The following is an 18,318-nucleotide window of genomic DNA, read 5'->3' on the forward strand; positions in this document are numbered from 1 at the left end:
TGATTCAGCATCGTGTAGAGAGGGAGCATGTCTAAGAAATCAAAATCGCGTCATAGACGCGTAGCAATCATCGGGTCCAACGACTAGGGGGCACGAAACTGTATTTACCAAATCGAAGCGGACAGGTAACGTCAATTCACCCAACCTAAAGAGTTCTGCTTCATACACTGCACACAGCAAGCAATTTAGTTAAACATCGCAATCTGCACAGCCAAGGTGCCCTGTTTCCTTTTTTAAAATCAGATGGAGTGTGTGCTAAGAATGTTGTTATCATCACCTTGAATGTGCGAAACAATCAGATATCTTCTGGTGTCCCAAAGTACCAAAAAGTGGCACAGGAATCTGTTGTCTCACGAACGACCATACAATTTTTCGTTGAGCTAGCTAGGCTTGTTTGGAATGCCAGCCAGGTGGCAACTTGGTGGCGGATATTCGCCGGGTCAGCTCCCAAGACCAGAATTGCAAGATTCAGACAAAGAAACCGTGGGTGCATGGAATGCCGACAGAAAAATGAAGACCCGACTTTACTCAAAACAAAGGAGCAAATGGATGGAAATTCATTAGGTGGGACGACACACACGGGACCACGGTGGATGACACTGGGAGCTAAGATGAGCACAAAACTTAGCTAGTTAGCTTCATCTACAAGAAAAGGGAAAAGGAGATAAGCAATAGGATTTTTTTTTTTGCGGGGAATAGGAATTAATCCAGGTGCAATGATGCATACTGATGCTAAATGTCTCCGTAAGTTTGAAATTCAGCAAAGAAAAATGATGTCCCGTGGAATCAGGGACAAAATGTTGCCACCAATAAAGGGAAAGACAATTCCCCCATCAGCTCTACTAATAAAGAACGGCTAAAACAATATTACTGCTACCAACAGGAAAGCGATAAGTAACATTAATGCAACACTTCTGCTTCGGTACACCCCTTAAACACATCAAGGGCTGAGATTCCCCCATACCCCTTTGCTGCCAGGGGCACGGTCATCTTATTTAAAAAAATGACTCCCGCGCGTCCACGCCGATACTCCGCGCGCCTGTGTGTACGCAGCTGCGGGACGAGCCGAGCCGCTTGGCAGTCGTGAACACGCGAGCCGAGCCGAGCAGTTAGCATCCACGGGCCCAGCATGTCAGATGCAGGGCGTGTTTTATTAAAAAAGTCGGCGTTGACCGGTGGGGCGTACGTGTGGATGTGGCGTGGACGGCCGTACCGCCGTGCAATTAACTGCTTTGCAGTAATGGCGGCGTGCATGCAGGCGCCGACTGCTCGCCGCTGATCTTCTGTCGCCCGCCTGCTACCCTCGTAGTTCGCGCCCTCCACTGCCGCGCGTGCGGCGACCGGGCGCTTGCCGCCAGCCTTCCGTCTCAGGCCGGCAGTTGACGCGACCAGTCGGCTGCCGCCGCTGCGGCGACCGCCCGCCCGCCTTCACACGCCACCGACGCATCGCCTGCCGCGCCTGCCGTCCTCGCGCCTTCCCACGCCACCGCTTCCGCGCCCAGACGCCAGGGATGCCTCGGCTGCCGTGCCGCGCCTTCGCACGCCATCGTTGCCTCGCTTTCACACGCCACTGCCCGTGCCGCCAGCCGCCCGCCTCTCCCTCGGGGCGCGCGTCGCCGATGGCTAGCCCGCCCACCTTCCTCCCGCCGTCTATAAAAGGCCGCGCCAGCCCCTCACCACGTCGTGCCATCTCCCTCGCCCCGCCCATCTCTCTTCCTCTCCTCGCCCGCCCATCTCCCCCTCCTCGCCGGCAATGTCTTCCAGCGACTCCAACGAGGGCGCGTGGCCGAGCGGCGTCTGGCCGCTGAGCCTGACCATCGGCGACACGGAGGATCTGGCCCGGTACGGCCTGATGGTGCCGCCGGCAGCCAAGTTGTTGAGGCCATGGCGGATCGGGGCGGACGGCATCCCAACCATGGGACCGCCGCCGACGAGGGAGCAGCTCCGCGCGTTCCCTGGCGGTCGGTACAACCGGAGGGCCCGGCGCAGGTTCTGGTGCGGGAAAAACTTCGACATCGTCCTCGGCGCGTTCAGGGACGCGGCGTCCGGCCGCACCGTTGGGGACATTACCGGCGAGGCCGGCACTTCCCGTGGTCGCCGCCGCCACGGCCCACCTCCAGCCGCCCCCACTGCCCCGGCACAGCAGGCGCCCCCTGCCCCGGCGCTGGTCGAGATCCCGCCGACGCAGGCCGCCCTCGCTCAAGACGGAGACCCCGACGACACGCCGGGGCTACTTGCGGTGCTGGCCCGGTCGGCAGAGGAGGAGGCGGTGGCGGCCACTCATGAGGAACGAGAGCGGCTGGCGGCCATAGCGGCGGTGCAGGAGCAGCAGGCGCGGGAAGACAACTGGTGGGATTTCAGCAGCGACGACGACGACGACGACGGTGGCGACGATGGCGGCGACGGCGGCGAAGGAGAGGCCGGCGGTATGGCCCCGGTCGTCGACCTCACTGGCGCCAGCGACGACGAGTAGTCTAGTGTTAGGGTTTTTATTTAAATTTCGGTCTAAGTTATGTAAGAGCAGTGCTCGGCTATGTTTAGGGTTATGTAAAATATTTTGAATTATGAATGAACTCGGAATCGCTTATCTGAAAAAAAATCCATATGTTTAATTTGATGTTAGTCGTGCAACTTCAAAAAATAAACGGAAAGATACATTTCAACGTTACGAGACGATAATCGACACAGAAATTGTAGAAAAATTAGTCGCAAAACGCATGTATGGGGCCTTCCCTCATACCCGAACGGTCTCCGGAGAACTTGTCATGCATGCACACCAAAAACATATTACATCACGTCCGGGGTGTGGTATGTGGTGTTTTCACGAAAAAATTATAAAAAAATCTTAAAGCGATAAAAAATCCAGAAAACTTTTCATGCATCCTAATGATGATGGTGGAACACTATAAAAAATTGTGGGTACATTTCAAGGCTGTCGGAAAAAAATCCTTTCGTGCGGGGCCTTCGGTCCTGGCCGAACGGTCTCCGAAGAAGGAGGCCAATTTGTCGACATATTCGGAATGACCTCAATTTTTGCAAGTCAGTTGGTATGCCCACCCCCACAGTCAATACAAGAATTGAACGTATTTGGACATCAAAAACATGTTGCGTCACGTCCGAGGGTGTGGTATGTGGTGTTTTCACCAAAAAATTATAGAAAATTCATAAAGTAAAAAAAAGCCACAAAACTTAGCATGCATCCTAGTGATGATGGTGGAACACTATGAAAAAAATTTGAGTTCATCTCAAGGATGTCGAAAAAAAACTCTTTTCGAACCGGTCCTTCAGTTGGTATGGTCACCCTGACATTCAATCCAAGAATTGAACGTATTTGAACACCAAAAACATGTTGTGTCACGTCCGGGGTGTGCTATGTGCTGTTTTCACAGAAAAAATTATAGAAAATTCATAAAGCGATAAAAAAGATACAAAACTTGGCATGCATCCTAGTGATGATTATGGAACACTATAAAAAAATTGAGTTCATTTCAAGGATGTCGAAAATAAATTAATAAGTTCATTGCTATAACTAATAATTTGGAAACGACCGTTAATAAAAAACAGTACTTCACATAGAATTAAAAACACTACTTAATACAGAATTTATGAAGTAATTATATTACAAAGAGTACTTAATACAGAATTTATTTCGTATTGACATTATACATATGATGGTAGATATTACTAATGTAATTTGGGTTCATTTAGTAAGTTAAGTACTACTTTATAATTCATTCACGCGTTATGTAAATTTTTTATTATTTTTAATGACTGTAGCTGCATTGTTTTAGATCTGTTTGCATCGTCACCACATTCAATTCTAGCAAGTTCTCTTAATATGACTCCGGATCACATAGAGGCAGCGAGAGTTTTTGTTGAGACTCTAGCATCGACAAAGAAGCATGCACACCGAACCGTGGTCAATATGCCGCCACCAGATGGGGACATATGCACGCTAGCTATGCTTAATGATGTCCTGACGTTTAAATGGTTGCATGGCGCTGTAAGTATGAGTTTGGTTTTAACATATCTCTCATTTGTATTTCACAAGTTGATAGAAATTTTTTGTTTATGTATGCAGATCATCAATGCATATTGTAAACACCTACAACACCGTGATTTTTCTGATCGTTACATATCAACAACGTGGTTCCCCAAATTTATGTTAAGTAGGACAAGGGGAAAGACCAAGTCAGTAAATGACTCAGAACATGTTACAAAGAAAACAAAAGTCATCGCAAGAGTAATGGATGAGTATTTCAGATGGGACAAGGTATTGCTTTCATATTTATTTGTTTTTATTAGACATTACTATTTAATTGCACTAACATCATTTGGTTACTATGTAGGCGTATTTTCCTATGCACGTTAATGATAATCATTGGATAACCATAGTGATGCACACCGTCAAGGAGGAGTTTCAAGTTCTTGACTCAAATTCTAAAGGCGCAATTAGCTAAAGAATTCGCAATATGATTGCCACCCTGGTACGCTATAATTTTCACACTCGCATTCAGAAAAATATCGAGTCATATATGGAGGCCAACTCAACTCTTATGGAGGCCAACTCAACTCAACTCTTGAATAACCATAGTATATACATTAAATTCTGGTTTGTTAATTTGTTTCGGAGAGCTGAAATTTTTAAGGATATTATGGAGGCCAACTCAACTCTTGAATCAAAAAAATTTCCAGATGTCTCATCGTGGCCAATTAATGAGTATAAAATGTCGAGACAAAACGATGGGTAAGTTAAATAAGTACAAGGAAGTGCATGCTATATCCTAAGCTGATCACACATGTTTATTGCAGAGTGTCTTGTGGACTTTTTGTGATGTGGTGCATAAAATACTAGGACGGAGATCGCTGGACACATGAATTTGACCAGGAAAAGATTAATGAGTCAAGGCCACGTATTGTCGCGGAAATTATTTTTTCAGAGGTGAACAAATTAGAGAAGGTCAAGATGAAAATTGTCAAAATCATGGAGAAGGAATAGGTATTAGCATCGGTAGGGTTTTAGTCCCGTAGAAGGTTTTCCTACTGTTGTTGGATACTTTGAACGATTGTAATGCGACATGGCATTGGGATAGATTTCGACAATTTTTCACGTTTTATTTATCGCTTTCGTGTGACACTAAACATTTAAATGCGTGTGGGCAAGTAATATTTTTACTGTCCTAAAATGTATCGGTTTGCGGCTGCGATGTTATATGTACTGTTGTTTTTTCTACTCGCGGCGGTCATTTATTTATTAGAAAATATCCCCACCGTCCTGAGTTGGCGCGATGTGGACAAAACCTGCACAATTTCCCACGTCGATTGTGCTGGCAGCAGCGGCGCTAGATCCGATGAATATTCCAGCCCAGCCCGTGCGGTGGCCGACATCCGAGGCAGTGGCGGGCCCGCGCAGTCCCGCTAGTGCGGGCTGGCGCGATTCGCCGTGCGCCACTCGCGGGTCTGCTGGCCCAGCAGCCGACCGACCGACAGCCGCGCGCCCGGTGGCAGAGGTCTCGTCTCGCCCCACCCAGCGGACACATGCAATGATCCCGAGGGGGAATATGGCGATCTGTCGGCCCATAAACAACATGCGTCGGGCGCGTGGGCCGATCCTCTTCTTGTGCGGATGGAGACGCTGGCGTGTTGTGCCGACTAAGTTTAGTCCCACCTCGCCCGCGGAGAGACGCGCCGACCGGTTTATATACTCCCGTCTTCGCCTTCTCACAAGCTCGCTGCAGAACACTAATGAATGCCCTGTTGTACGCCGTGGCCTCCCCACTCGCCGGCCGAAAAGCCTCCCAGAAGGCGTTGTAGTATACTGTCCGTGCGCGCGCCCCGCCACGGCTGGGCTTTTTTTTCAAATATTTTTAATCAGTTGACAAAGTCATGACAGCAGTAACACACTCATATAAATATATCATGTTTCACACATAATAATAGAAATCGCGTGTCTCATAACCTCGAACAAGGTGGCATAAAGATTAACTCAAAGTGCCATGTCTCCAATCCTTAAACAAATAAACTGAAAGTGCCAATGCCTTCCATCGAACAAGATGGCTTAAAGAATAAACTCAAAGTGCCATGTCTCTTATCCTTAAACAAATAAACGGAAATTACGAGTCCTTCAATTGATTATGAATACTTCATCTTTATGCCCGGTTCCTACATAACAAATTGTAAACAACTCATCAGACAATTGTAAAGAAAGAACCCAAAAAATAATTAAAATAATGTAAACTTACTTTTCATTCTCAGCGCACGTTTGCCGTCTATGGCCCTCTTTCTTACAAATGCCACAAAGAGGACCGGGTTTTTTCTCAGAAAATGATTTTGGTATTACATTTTTTGTAACATTTGGATCTTTCTTTGCCCGCCCTGTCGTGCTCTGTTTAGGGGCGCCCTTCGTGGAAACTTTCACGGGATCACCTATGACATCAACATGTTGTTCCGGCTGACGTGGCTCCTCATGCACATTTCTTCTACTACCAACAGCATCATTATCAGGGACCTTTTTCTTTGCTATTATATTCCGCAAACACTGCATCAACTCATCAAACACGAATGGATCATTTGAAGCAACATGAAAAGCTTCAGCTCCTGTTATACTGAGTTGACTATAGCGAGCACGTTGCTCTGCCCCTGTCCAACCCCAGCCAAACATGTCACTCTTTGCTGTGCAGGCAGCCCACCTCTCGCAACTTTCGACATCCTCTTAAGGATGCAACACTTAGGTATTTTAGATATTTTCAGATGAACCAACACATACAGAATGTGTTTGCAAGGCAATCCTTTCCGAAGCATTCGTCCACAACTGCAGCCTATCGTATTTTCAGAGTTTTCAGCTCGATAATTCATGCCGAACTGAAATTTGCGGTTATTTCTCCATGTCACAATGAAGGTGTGGCAGTCAACTCCCACTAGCGTCTCAAAAATCTCAAGCTCTCCCATCTTCTTCAGATCTTGTTGAAGAATATAAAAATTGGAATGAGTGAATACTTTGGCAGCATGCTTCTCAATATCTTTATATTCTGTGACTGATGGTGGCAATGACTGATTTGAAACACAGTCATCATGTGCCTCGTTCTCACGTGGTCGAACTATGCAATTCTCATAATGCACAACTAGGTCAACAATAGTCATACCGCCGTCCAGGTGAAGGTGAAGACAAGAGTTAGGGCTTTCACTCCTCTGATTACTGCGCATACCCAGAAAAAACCATCTGACAGATATGATGCTGCCCACAGACTCCTCTTCCTGTACATCCTACTCAGCCACTCTTCTGTTTTATCAGTCTTCCATTTACGGACGAAAGCGTGCGATCTCGCCTCAAAGTTGGCTGGAGAGGTGGAGTAGTACAAGAGTGCCCTGAACTCATTTAGCGATTTGTAATTAAGGTGCTTCTCCATGTTTTTTTCCACGTGCCATGAGTAGAGACGGTGCAACACATCAACCAAAACCAACCGAATAGCTCGTATCATTGCAGCGTCTCCATCTGTGATGATTGACCTTGGCTTTTTCTGACAATTGGCCCTCGGGAATGTCTGGAGCAGCCACACGTACGTCGCTTCGGTCTCGTCGGACACAATGGCACAACCAAAAATTGTGGTGCAACCGTGATTATTTACACCAACAAAGGGGATAAACAGCATACCATATATGTTCATCTTATACGTGCTGTCGAACACAGTCACATCTCCATACAACTGATAGTCCCGCCGCGACTGTGCATCGCACCAGAACATGCTCTTCAAACGGCCCTCCTTATCGAGCACGTACTCAAAGAAAAAGTCTGGATCATTCTCCTTTCTGCTTCTCATAATCCCGATTGCCGTGTTAGCATCACCCTTCACAATCAACTTCATTTTTTTCTCGGCAACATAGGTTGTACACGTCTCGTCTCAGAAACCCACACTTATCATACGAGCCATACCTGCTAATGAAGTTGTCGATGATGATATGCTTTCTGATCTCAGCTCCTTCCATCGCCAAGATCTCAGCTATCTGGTGATCTCCCATCACTCGATGTGACCGCAGAAATACCACCTCATCTGGTCTCACTAACAAATGGTTGTGATCATCCATAAAAGCTGCCACGAACCAAACTCCACGTCCTTTGTCCAACTTCACGACTAAATGTGCGCCACACTCGCAACGAGTCTCGGGTCTTAGCCTGCGGGTACGGCCCTCCGGGTTTAAAAATTTACTGAGACGTTTTCCTGCCCTCAAGCAAACGTATCGACTATACCGAACAGTGGTTGAAAGTCCTTTTCCTCGTTTCACCTTATCTTTTCTGATACTGAATCCACGGTCTTTGGCGTAGTTATTATAGAACATGTAGGCCCATTGTGATGCAAATGTCATACCCATAACCTTCAACTGCGTCTCCTGCGCACGTTGCTGGATTTCAGCTTCCTCAATATCCATATTAGCTCCATCCTCATGCTCATATTCATCATCACCACTCCAACCATCAAAGTTAGCCTATAATATTCCACATAAGCAAGTGTAAGTTGTCATCAGCAAGTTTTTATTATTCAATGACATCTTAAATTTTGGACCGAACCTGGCTTATGTTATCCGCGAAAGATTCAACACCATGATTTTCCTCGTTCTGGACGTCAATATCCTCCTGCACATAAAAAAATCATATGCACATGTAAGTACCATATGGTTCTTCATCCGACGAAAAGATTGTACACGACACTTACATTTTCACTACAAGCACCCTCCTCCTTCTTTTGAAAATCCTCCTCAGGTAAATTATCGTACGACGACCAGGATTCATTGTCGCTGCCATCATCATCATCTTTACTATCATTACCATTCGTACGGTCAACACTATCGCTACCATCCCACTCACTCGTGTCCAAAAACAGATCCGTAAATGCAGTTTCTTTATCCATTGAATGATCTCACAACCAACACTGCAATATTATAATAAAAATTGATCTATCAATTTTAAATCAAATTAAATGTACTACGATCATACAGATGACAATTTCTTATCTAACAAGTGATTGCACATAATTATTTACAGATACAATTTTTTTGACAAACTAGACGGCTTACATGGCGCGCACGTGCACTTCGGCCGGCTTGGCGTGGCTGCGGACGGCGAGGACGTTCCCGGAGAGGTTGATCACGGAGTTGCGTGCGGCGACGGCGTCCATGTAGGCCACGTCACCGCGACGACCTGCACGGAGGCGACATCACGTACGGCGGGCGACTCCAACAACGTCCGCACCGGCCAGATCCCGGGTGAAGACGGGGAAAATGGTCGGCGATCGGCGGGGAAAGGCGGCGATCGGCCGGACGGGAAGACGTTGGAATTGGCAGCGTGATCACGGCTAGATCGGCGGGGAAAGGCGGTGATCGGCGGGTAAGGGCGGCGATCGGCGGGTAAGGGCGACGTTGGAACGGGCCGCGTGATCAACGCAGGTCGTGGTTTTTTTGTTTCGCACGACGGGGAGAGGGTAGATGCGAGCCGGCCGTATCGGCTCGAGTTGTGCGCTCGGCTCTACCTGTATGGGCACGCCGCATACGGCGCGGGATACGTTAAGCACCGTATGCCCAAAATGCCCTTATGCGTTAAGCGAGAGGGGGGTGTACCGAAGCAGACCTCCAAATTGTAATAGTACAAAAAAAAACTTTGCTCTGGCCTAGTTCTGCTTGGTGCAAAAGCACTAAATGCTTTCTGCTATTCGTTCACATAATGTCCGCCTTCTGCTATTCATGCAAGGAATCAGAAGAAATTTCATCGCCGATGTAAATCAGGGGCAGACTCTGCTTTTTCAACCAAATCAGCACTCTGGTAGGCGTTAGACAGACCACCATAGAACCCCATCCTTTTCGTCAACGGCATCTATCTTGTTCAATGCCGCACAGCTGGTCATCATAATGCAGAACAGTGAGGTTGTCCGGTTTAACATTCTTCGCCTTCATCTCCTCAAACAGGATACAAACCTTCTTATGCTGGCCTAACTTCATGTATAGGGACATGAGATTGTTGATGGGCAGAGTACTGGATGAGATGCCAAGCTCATCCATCTTGCAACAAAGGTCTGTTGACTTATCTTCCTTTTTGGATGAGCAATAACAGTTCAGAAGTGCCCCAAAGGTTCCATGTATTTTGGTCGATCGGGAAGACCGCCAGACTATTTCTCAGCTGTCGCAAAGCCACTCACTTTGTAGATGAGATCCAGACGAATTATTTGGTTAGTGTACGACATGTTCATACCCTTTGTATGAACCGTCCGGTCCATCAACTGTCATAAGCAAAGACAAATTCTTGCATAAGTACTATAGACATATTTAAACACCAATAGCAGAAGTACAAACAGAAGGTATGAAATAAAAAGAGTTGAAAACTTCAGTCATACTAAAAACTACTCCCTTCAAACTCCAATCCAAAACCTTAGTTCAAAACTGCGACACTTATTTTGGTCCAGGGGGAGTACTATTTTTCTGTTCTCAAGGACAAGAGTGCACAAGGTTGTGATAATATACTTACTACGGATATTGAAATATGGAACACAAAACATATCAAATCTCCTATCTACTTTGCTACGACAAAAAACTGTGAAACAGAACAAGCATTCTAAGGGCCGGTAGACTAGTTTGGAGTTACTGTGGTGTAATGTGCTGCACAAATGGACAATAGAATCTTTACAGATTCTTTGAATGTAACAGAATGCCGTTCATGGGAGTGATTCAACGTCGTGTGGAGATACCATTTTCAAATCTCACCACAGACGCATTAATGCTGTCATTGGGCAAGCGACTAGGGCAGGAAACTGTTTTTACCAACTCGAAGTGGACAGGGGAGACCAATTCACGCGCGCAACCTAAAGAGTTCTGCTTCCATACACTGCACACGGGAAGAAATTCAATTAAACATCACAATCTGCACAGGCAAGCCAAGGTTCCCTGTTTTCCTATTTCCTTTTTCAAATCAGGTGGAGTGTGCTAAAAACGTTTCTGAAACTCATCTTGCATGTGCTAAATTTTCAGATATCTTCTCTTGTCCCACAGTACTAAAAAAGTGATTGTAACCTCTTGTGTCACGAAAGACCATACTATTTTTCCTTTAGCTAAGCTGGTTTGGAATGCCAGCAAGGTGCCAACTTGGTGCCCGATCTTGGCCCGGTCAGCTCCGAAAACCAGAATTGCAAGGTTCACACAAAGAAAACCGTGGTCGGTGGGTGATACGAGGACCTGTGCACGAAATCTGGACAGAAAATAAAGACCTGGCATTTCTCAAAACAGAGGAGCAAATGGATGGAATTTCATCAGGTAGCTGAAACTGGGAGATAAGATAAGAAAAAGGAAAACGCCATAAGCAATAGGAAACCAGGTGTTGATGTTGGCGCTAATGGAACCTGAATCCCGCGAAATTGGTGCTGACCACTGTTTGGGAAATGCTTCGACACTAAATTTGCTAAAAGCTCCATGTCAATAGTAGGCACCAATCATCCCTTTTTTAAAAGCCCCATACCGTAGAACAATTGTTCTATTTGGGCTTTGAGCTGCCTCGACAGGTTGTTTAAACATTTTAAGGAGATATAAACACCTTTCAATACACTAATATTAGTGACACCAGATGATCGACAAGACGGTGGTGAAGGACATCAAGCAAAATTCTGCGGCGGAGTATGGAGCTATCGTACAAGAAATCATAGACCTATCTAGGGGTTTTGCTGATTGTAATATCATTCATGAGTTTAGGAGCTCAAATTTCGAGGCTCACAATCTCGCTAGGCATTCTTTAACTTTCGGGCTTGGTCGCCATGTTTGGTTAGGCCAACCTGCAGAGCTTCAATTTTTACATGTAAACATTATGGAGGTTGAATAAAAGCTTAGAAAGAGTGTCTCAAAAAAAAGCAGATGATCAACCGCAACAATAGGAAAGGGCAAATGATTATCATTAACACTTAACAACATTTCCTTAAATAGTATCATCAAAAGGGAAAGACAATTCCCCATGAGCTCTACTAATAGAGAGAACTCCTAAAACAATATAATGTACTACCAATAGGAAAGCTTCAAGTCACAGTAATGCAACTATGGAATGTTTATGGCGAGTATGGCTTGCGCTGTGAGATGTGTTGATGCTGGGAGAACCTCCGGGCTCAATGGCCAGTGAGTCATGCATGCTATCATTCAAGATGTGTTGAAGCTTGTCAGCAAATTTGACTTAGCTCAGCGTATGCGTGATGTTTTCATTCCTGTTGGCGTAGTGTAATGTTGTCTCGTCGATTCGGCGTATGAAGGCAATGGCGACGTCGCCAAGGTGAGAGATAAGAGCAGGCTGGGGCGATAACCACGAAAAGGTTCCGTTTGCAGTTCGGCGGCGTCGGCGGCAGCTCAAGTTGTTGGCCGCATGGAGGACAATCGGCATCTGGGAACGGCTCTGGCGAGCGTCCTCTCGTGCCATGCTTGAACAAGACATCCCCACATCTGAAGCACAACCCATTCTTGCCATCGTCAAACCAGGTGCTCGCCGAGGTGACCCACCGGTCGTCGTCGGTGTAGAAGCTGTAGCTCAGATCCCAGCATAGCTTGTTGTCGTCGTACTCGGCCGGTGGCAGTGACATAACCTAGAACTGGAGTTTCGAGCAAGGGCCCACCATATGCAGGGCATGGCACAAGTTCACCAGCGGATCGAAGGCCAGGAAGTACTCGTTGTCCTCGACCGGAAAACGATGCATGTGGTGCTCCTCGGTCGCCACGTCAACCACCAGCATCCAACCATTCTCATCGGAAGGTTTTCATATATAACCTAGTTACAGACTTAGTTGCACACCATAAAAGAGAGTAAGTTCAGCCTTCTGCAACAAATAAAAAAAGTAAGTTCAGCCTTAGTAGCTTGCAACATCAAGTGAAAATGTTCATACAACCGAAAATTACTAATGGATCCCTTTTATAAAGAAAGAAGACTATTTGTTTGATCTGTGCCGTGATGGTCCCTGGTTGCTCTTCTCCTCTGCAGCTGTTTTCTGAAAGACAAAAAGAAAATCAGTTGTCATGTGCAACTGTTGCTGGATATGACTGGTTGACAGATCGGTTTCGTTCTTTTCTTTTGGTCGGCAAACCCATTATTACTTGGCAACAAAGCAAAATGTTGATGATTTTGTTGTCGTATCAACCGTTTGTTTCGAGAGCATGGATATTCACTCATAATTTTAGGTGTTGAGCTGAATTGTCAGGCTATATATAATGGATGTGCTTCTTTCTGAGTTATTTGCTCTCTTCGTAAACTGAGCAATCCTCTACCTCAACGTACAGACAAGAGAGCAAGACTGAACTTGTACTATGTCGAACTATTAGGCTATGTGATGAGATTAATGTGATTTAATTTGTTATACTCTTCAGTTATTAGGTTATTATGTGTTGTCATTTAATTTGCTAGTGTTAGTAAGGTAAGGTAATTTGCAGTTATGCTAAGTTGGCATTGTGATTCCGTTCGCTAGAATATTAAGTTCAACTTTATAGTTGCCACAGCATACTCAGTCAGTGTTATAAAGTTATCAAGGAATTGTGTCGCCACTGAAAGATTTGGTTTAACGTCAATACCTTGTCATGGCCTGTTGTAGCCAGCACCTCCTCCCTGCTGGTTATAACCAGCGCCACCGCCGTCGCGCGATCCACCAGTTACTTCGCGGTTTGCCACGGTAGCCCTTGGGTGGACCACGGCCACCACGAGTAGCGGCATTAGCGGACGATTTGAAGTTGCCATCAGCGCCCTAGAATAGTTCGACCCTCTGATCGAAGTTGGACATGAGGGCGAAGAGATGGTCGAGGGAGAGGGGCTCGGTGCGGACGTCAAGGGCGGAGAAACAAAAGTGAAATCGTACCCACGCCCGTCGTCAAATGGGAAAAGGGATATAAGTACCTCTTAGGCTTTTGCATATTCCCCTTTTCATGTTTTTTGCATATTCCCCTTTCCCCATCTGATGGGAATGATTTTACTGTCCATCTCAGTGGAAGATTACACAACGTGCGAGAAGTTCCCCCATGCCGTTCCTAAGAATACTGGTTTCCCCTCACCCTTGATGGTACAATTCTTGAAGGAGAAACCGCTCTCACTGTTGATACGGCTCTCGCTGGCCCGACCCTATTGTGCCACTTCCATGTCGGTGATATCCTTGTTAGTAGAGATGATGCTACAGTCTTCATACAACGATCATGCGGATCCGAAGATAAAGTCAACACTTCCCTTGATTGTAGAGGCCTTGAAGTAGTGGAGTCCCTCATGGTCATACAAGGCTCCCTGGTCGGCCTCGATGGTGCAGTTATAGAAAATTGCCTTTGTGCCCATGACACTGAATGCAGTGGCCTACACTTGTTTGCCGCCCGCCTTGGCGGGAAGTGCATCATTCTTGATGATAATACCATAGGCAATGAAATAGTCAGACTCTATGGAAACAGTGCTACTACCATTGGAGCCGAGGAGCATGCCATCCTTGCCCTTGGTCATGGAGGTGTCATTCCACACGATAACAGCAGGGTTGGAGGGATCAGACTTTAATGTGACGAAGGGCTTGCCTTTTCCAATGAACACCTTCTCATGGAACACAGCTTTTTCGGACGGAGGGAGTATGTGCTTAGCCTAAAGCCCTGAACAGTGTTCCATGGGAAGGTGTTCATTGGAAAAGGTAAGTCCTTCGTCATCCATTTGAGGGACAAACTTTTTCGGACGGAGGGAGTATCTAGCGATTACTTGGTGCTAGATACATCCATTTGAGGGAGTATCATTTAATGTTATCACCAGGGATGTTGGAAATGCACTCACTGATGTTCTTGTACAAGGCATCTTCACCACCGAAGATAGTGTGTCTGGGTCAATGCTATTACCGAGCCTTGAGGCTTCTGCTATGGAGAGCTTGGCGTCAAGTGTCAATGTGGCTACACTAATCTTAGTCTCTTGCAATGCCACCCGTTGATCAAAACCATCTTGTCGCGACAACACTGGAAACAACACAAGCATGAGCAGCCCCATGAACAACGAGAATTTCTTCATCGCCATGATTGACGCAATATGCAAGGTCTGCTTTCTCCTCGTTGTGGCTAACGATTTACTAACTGGGCTATATATAGTTCACATTGGGTGGTAATGAGAGGATGAGCAAAGACCAAGCAGAGGGAGTGGTCCTGAATCAATTCTCCTTCCGAGGTAGGTGCATGACCCTCAATTTTACGGAAGGTCTGCATTGCCTTGACCAGGCCATCGACCAGATGACACATGTATTTCTTTGTCCTTTTGTTCCATCGATCAACCGAGATACATATTTACAATGTAAAATTCATGCATCCCATCACTTCGTGTTGCGTGACAAACAATCGAGTTACACGTGGCGTTCTCGGGGACAAGTATCTAGATTGATTGGTGAAAACTGAGGCGCATGAGAGTTGTGCCAGATGTTCACCGACAAAGATATTATGAAGGATATGTGCGCCATGGTAGTCCTGGATTAATATATTTTTACGAGTCATAGATTAGTTAGCATGTACATTAAATAATATTGACATTAAACGCAATTCATACTATACATGAGTAACATGACCAAATTCGAATGTCGGTGGAATGCCTAGAAGATATGATGTACATATATTAGATAAAGTTAGATAGAAGAAGCCATAAGGAGCCCCTTATAGTGACTTGGTTAACAGTTATCTTAAGGCCCCTTTGAACAAATAGTGCAAAAATGTGACATTCAATTTGACTTGGTTGCCGCCGATCTCGCCCACGATGAACTACAACTAGAACAACGGGAAGAGGTGCGGCATGGCCGGAGCAAGCGAGTGCGGCGGCCCGGAGAAGTACCAGCTGGTCTGGGACGTACGGCATCCACCTCACGGAGGCTGCCTACCTATTACTCCCTCCGTCCCAAAATTCTTGTCTTAAATTTGTCTAGATACGGATGTATCTAATACTAAAACGTAACTTGATACATCCGTATTTAGATAAATCTAAGACAAGAATTTTGAGACAGAGGGAGTATTATCATCGTGTGCTAGCTATAATACTGACTTGTCTTTCTAGTCGCCACATCTACCATACTGTGTTATAAAGTTATCAAGGAATTGCGTCGCTACAAAATCATATTTCCTTTGTATCCAATTTGTTTGGCTTTAAAGTAATCTTAATCTGAATAAAATCCTAAAATCAATGCCAGTATTGGTATAGCCAGCCAAATACTACTTCACAAATGGGAAGGGAAGCAATAAAGATTAACTCCATAGCCTACATCTGAATTTGTTATATTTATTATTTCAAATATGATAGATCAAGTTCAAAAGTACATGGACACAACAACATATCGTCTCTTCTTCTAAGGAGTCAACGGAATATCACTGTACACTGCATGATGTTAAAATGAACGAGCAAAGCTGACACTTCGAGAGAGGTTGCATTGAGAATTTATATAGACTGGTGAACCCACAAGCTATACATACATTTCTTGCTAGATGAACCTTTTCATCTCATCTTCCAAGTGCAGTTTTCAGTCTCAACTATGACGAACTACTGCTGACACTGACAAGCTTCTCCCGTAGCTTTTCCAAGCGGGCCTGGACAAGGGAGTGTCAGAATAGAAAGTCCGCAGCGCTAAATCATGTGACTGCAATTGGAACCATGAAATGCCAAAACCTTGAAAGACTTGGAGCGACGAATAGATGGGTCAAGATCCAAGGCGCGTGCATACGCATCCTCTGCGTAGTGGTACTCTCCCATTGCAAACAGCGCGTCCCCTCGCAACAAGTGACACTGCATAAATATTGCCCGCAAGAGTTGATGCTTCAGAGACAGGAAGGTTACATGCAGCTTTTATCAAGAAAGGCAAGCACCAAATTTTAAGTGTGTATAGTTGTCCAATAAACGGCCATAAAAGAGAACAACAACATGGACACATTACACATTCAGAGCCAAGCTATGCACAAGGATATTTTCACAACAGTCTGCAAGATAAAGAGAAAAAAGACAAGATACTTGGGCGGTTCAAAAGCATTAAATCTGTGATGTCTCAAAGCTTCAAATGGAGCTTACTAACCTAGGTCCATGATTACAGTTGTGTTATCAGGGCCACATTTATCGGTACATAGTGCAGCCTCGCAGATGTATGTATGAGATTACACTGCCTTTGATATCATACAAGTGAACATGATCTCACACTATGTGGACAGATAAGTTAATCATCAGATTCATCTCGTAATCACCACTCTCGATTTTGTAATTCATGGGCTCATGGTCAGGCATACTAAAGGGTTTATTCAGTTCACTTTACTGTCATAGGTACCCACCCTGGCTTTCCCCAACCTGAACTTGCTTGTTAACGCAAAGCTATCGGCACAAAGTTATCGGTGACAGAAGATGGCCACTCTGAGCCATCCAATTCATAAACAATACACCATAGCTAACTAAAGGATATAGTGTCATGAACAAGCAAAAGAGCTCAATTTAAGTGATACCTGAGGAAATTTGGGAGCTATCCTTATCGCTTCATCTGCATCCGCGAGCGCGCCGGCGCTATCCCCAATCACCAATCTCGCCTTGCACCTGCACAATTGCGACCAAACCATCACATGCCAAGCTCATCATAGTTCACATTTACACTGTCAGACGCTAGTTCTCCAACCAAATTCAGCAGAGCAGAGCAGACCTGCCTCCGTAGGCCAGGTGCAGTCCACCAGGAGCATCCATTGCGATGCTCTACAGCCAGCACAAACAATCCATGGTCATTTCTCAATCAGAATAGCAAGCAGCTCTGTCCATGGCATTCTTCTGAAGAGAAAGGAGACAGACAGCAGAGCACGCAGGCACGGACCTCGGTGAAGAGGTCCTCCGCCTGGGCGGCGTCCCCGTCGGCGAGGGCGGCCTCGGCCTTCTCCCGTAGGGCCAGCGCGGCGAGCCCCGCGGCGGCGTCGAACTCGGCGGCGCCGAGGAGGTGCTCCAGGAGCCGCGCGGCGCGGGCCGCCGTGCCCACGTGGCCGAACACGGCGTTGCCGCGGCCCGGGACTGTGGCTCCGACGTTGGGCCCGGCCCCGCAGCGGCCCAGGCACCCGCAGGACGCCACGTCGACGCGCGGCGGGGGCGGCGAGAGCCCCTCGAGCGCCGCGAGCACCTCGCGCCCGCCCTGCCGCGCGCACGTGCGGTTCGTGCAGACCCGTATCTCCACCGCCCCCGCCGCGGCGCCCGGCGGAGCGGGTCCTCGCCGGCGCGGCGGCCGGGAGGCGCAGGCTGCTCCCGCCACGGCCATCGCCGTCGCCATGTAGGAGTAGATGATGCAACGGCTTGGACAGTGGGCGAGGCTAGCTTAATAA

At 46.6% G+C, this 18,318-nt stretch overlaps 1 protein-coding gene across 1 annotated transcript; it reads right to left on the bottom strand.

Moving 5' to 3' along the window:
• Positions 1-16,244: 16,244 nt before the first annotated feature.
• LOC119357071 (small glutamine-rich tetratricopeptide repeat-containing protein 2-like) lies at positions 16,245-18,282 on the bottom strand. Its single transcript, XM_037624056.1, has 5 exons — positions 17,823-18,282; positions 17,658-17,707; positions 17,467-17,554; positions 16,649-16,765; positions 16,245-16,569 (listed from the first exon to the last, which is right to left on the bottom strand). Exons 1-5 carry the CDS (start codon positions 18,264-18,266, stop codon positions 16,513-16,515), a joined length of 756 nt encoding a protein of 251 aa, XP_037479953.1. The 5' UTR covers positions 18,267-18,282; the 3' UTR covers positions 16,245-16,512.
• Positions 18,283-18,318: the final 36 nt, after the last annotated feature.

This window comes from Triticum dicoccoides, chromosome 2A, assembly GCF_002162155.2.
Source record: "Triticum dicoccoides isolate Atlit2015 ecotype Zavitan chromosome 2A, WEW_v2.0, whole genome shotgun sequence".
Lineage (NCBI taxonomy): Eukaryota > Viridiplantae > Streptophyta > Magnoliopsida > Poales > Poaceae > Triticum > Triticum dicoccoides.

Coding starts and splice junctions, on each gene's coding strand:
- LOC119357071 (XM_037624056.1), bottom strand. CDS start 18,266: ATGGCGACGGCGATGGCCGTGGCGGGAGCAGCCTGCGCCTCCCGGCCG. Junction 16,766..17,466: donor TAGCTCCCAAATTTCCTCAG/GTATCACTTAAA, acceptor ATATTTATGCAG/TGTCACTTGTTGCGAGGGGA. Junction 16,570..16,648: donor GTCGCTCCAAGTCTTTCAAG/GTTTTGGCATTT, acceptor TCCCTTGTCCAG/GCCCGCTTGGAAAAGCTACG.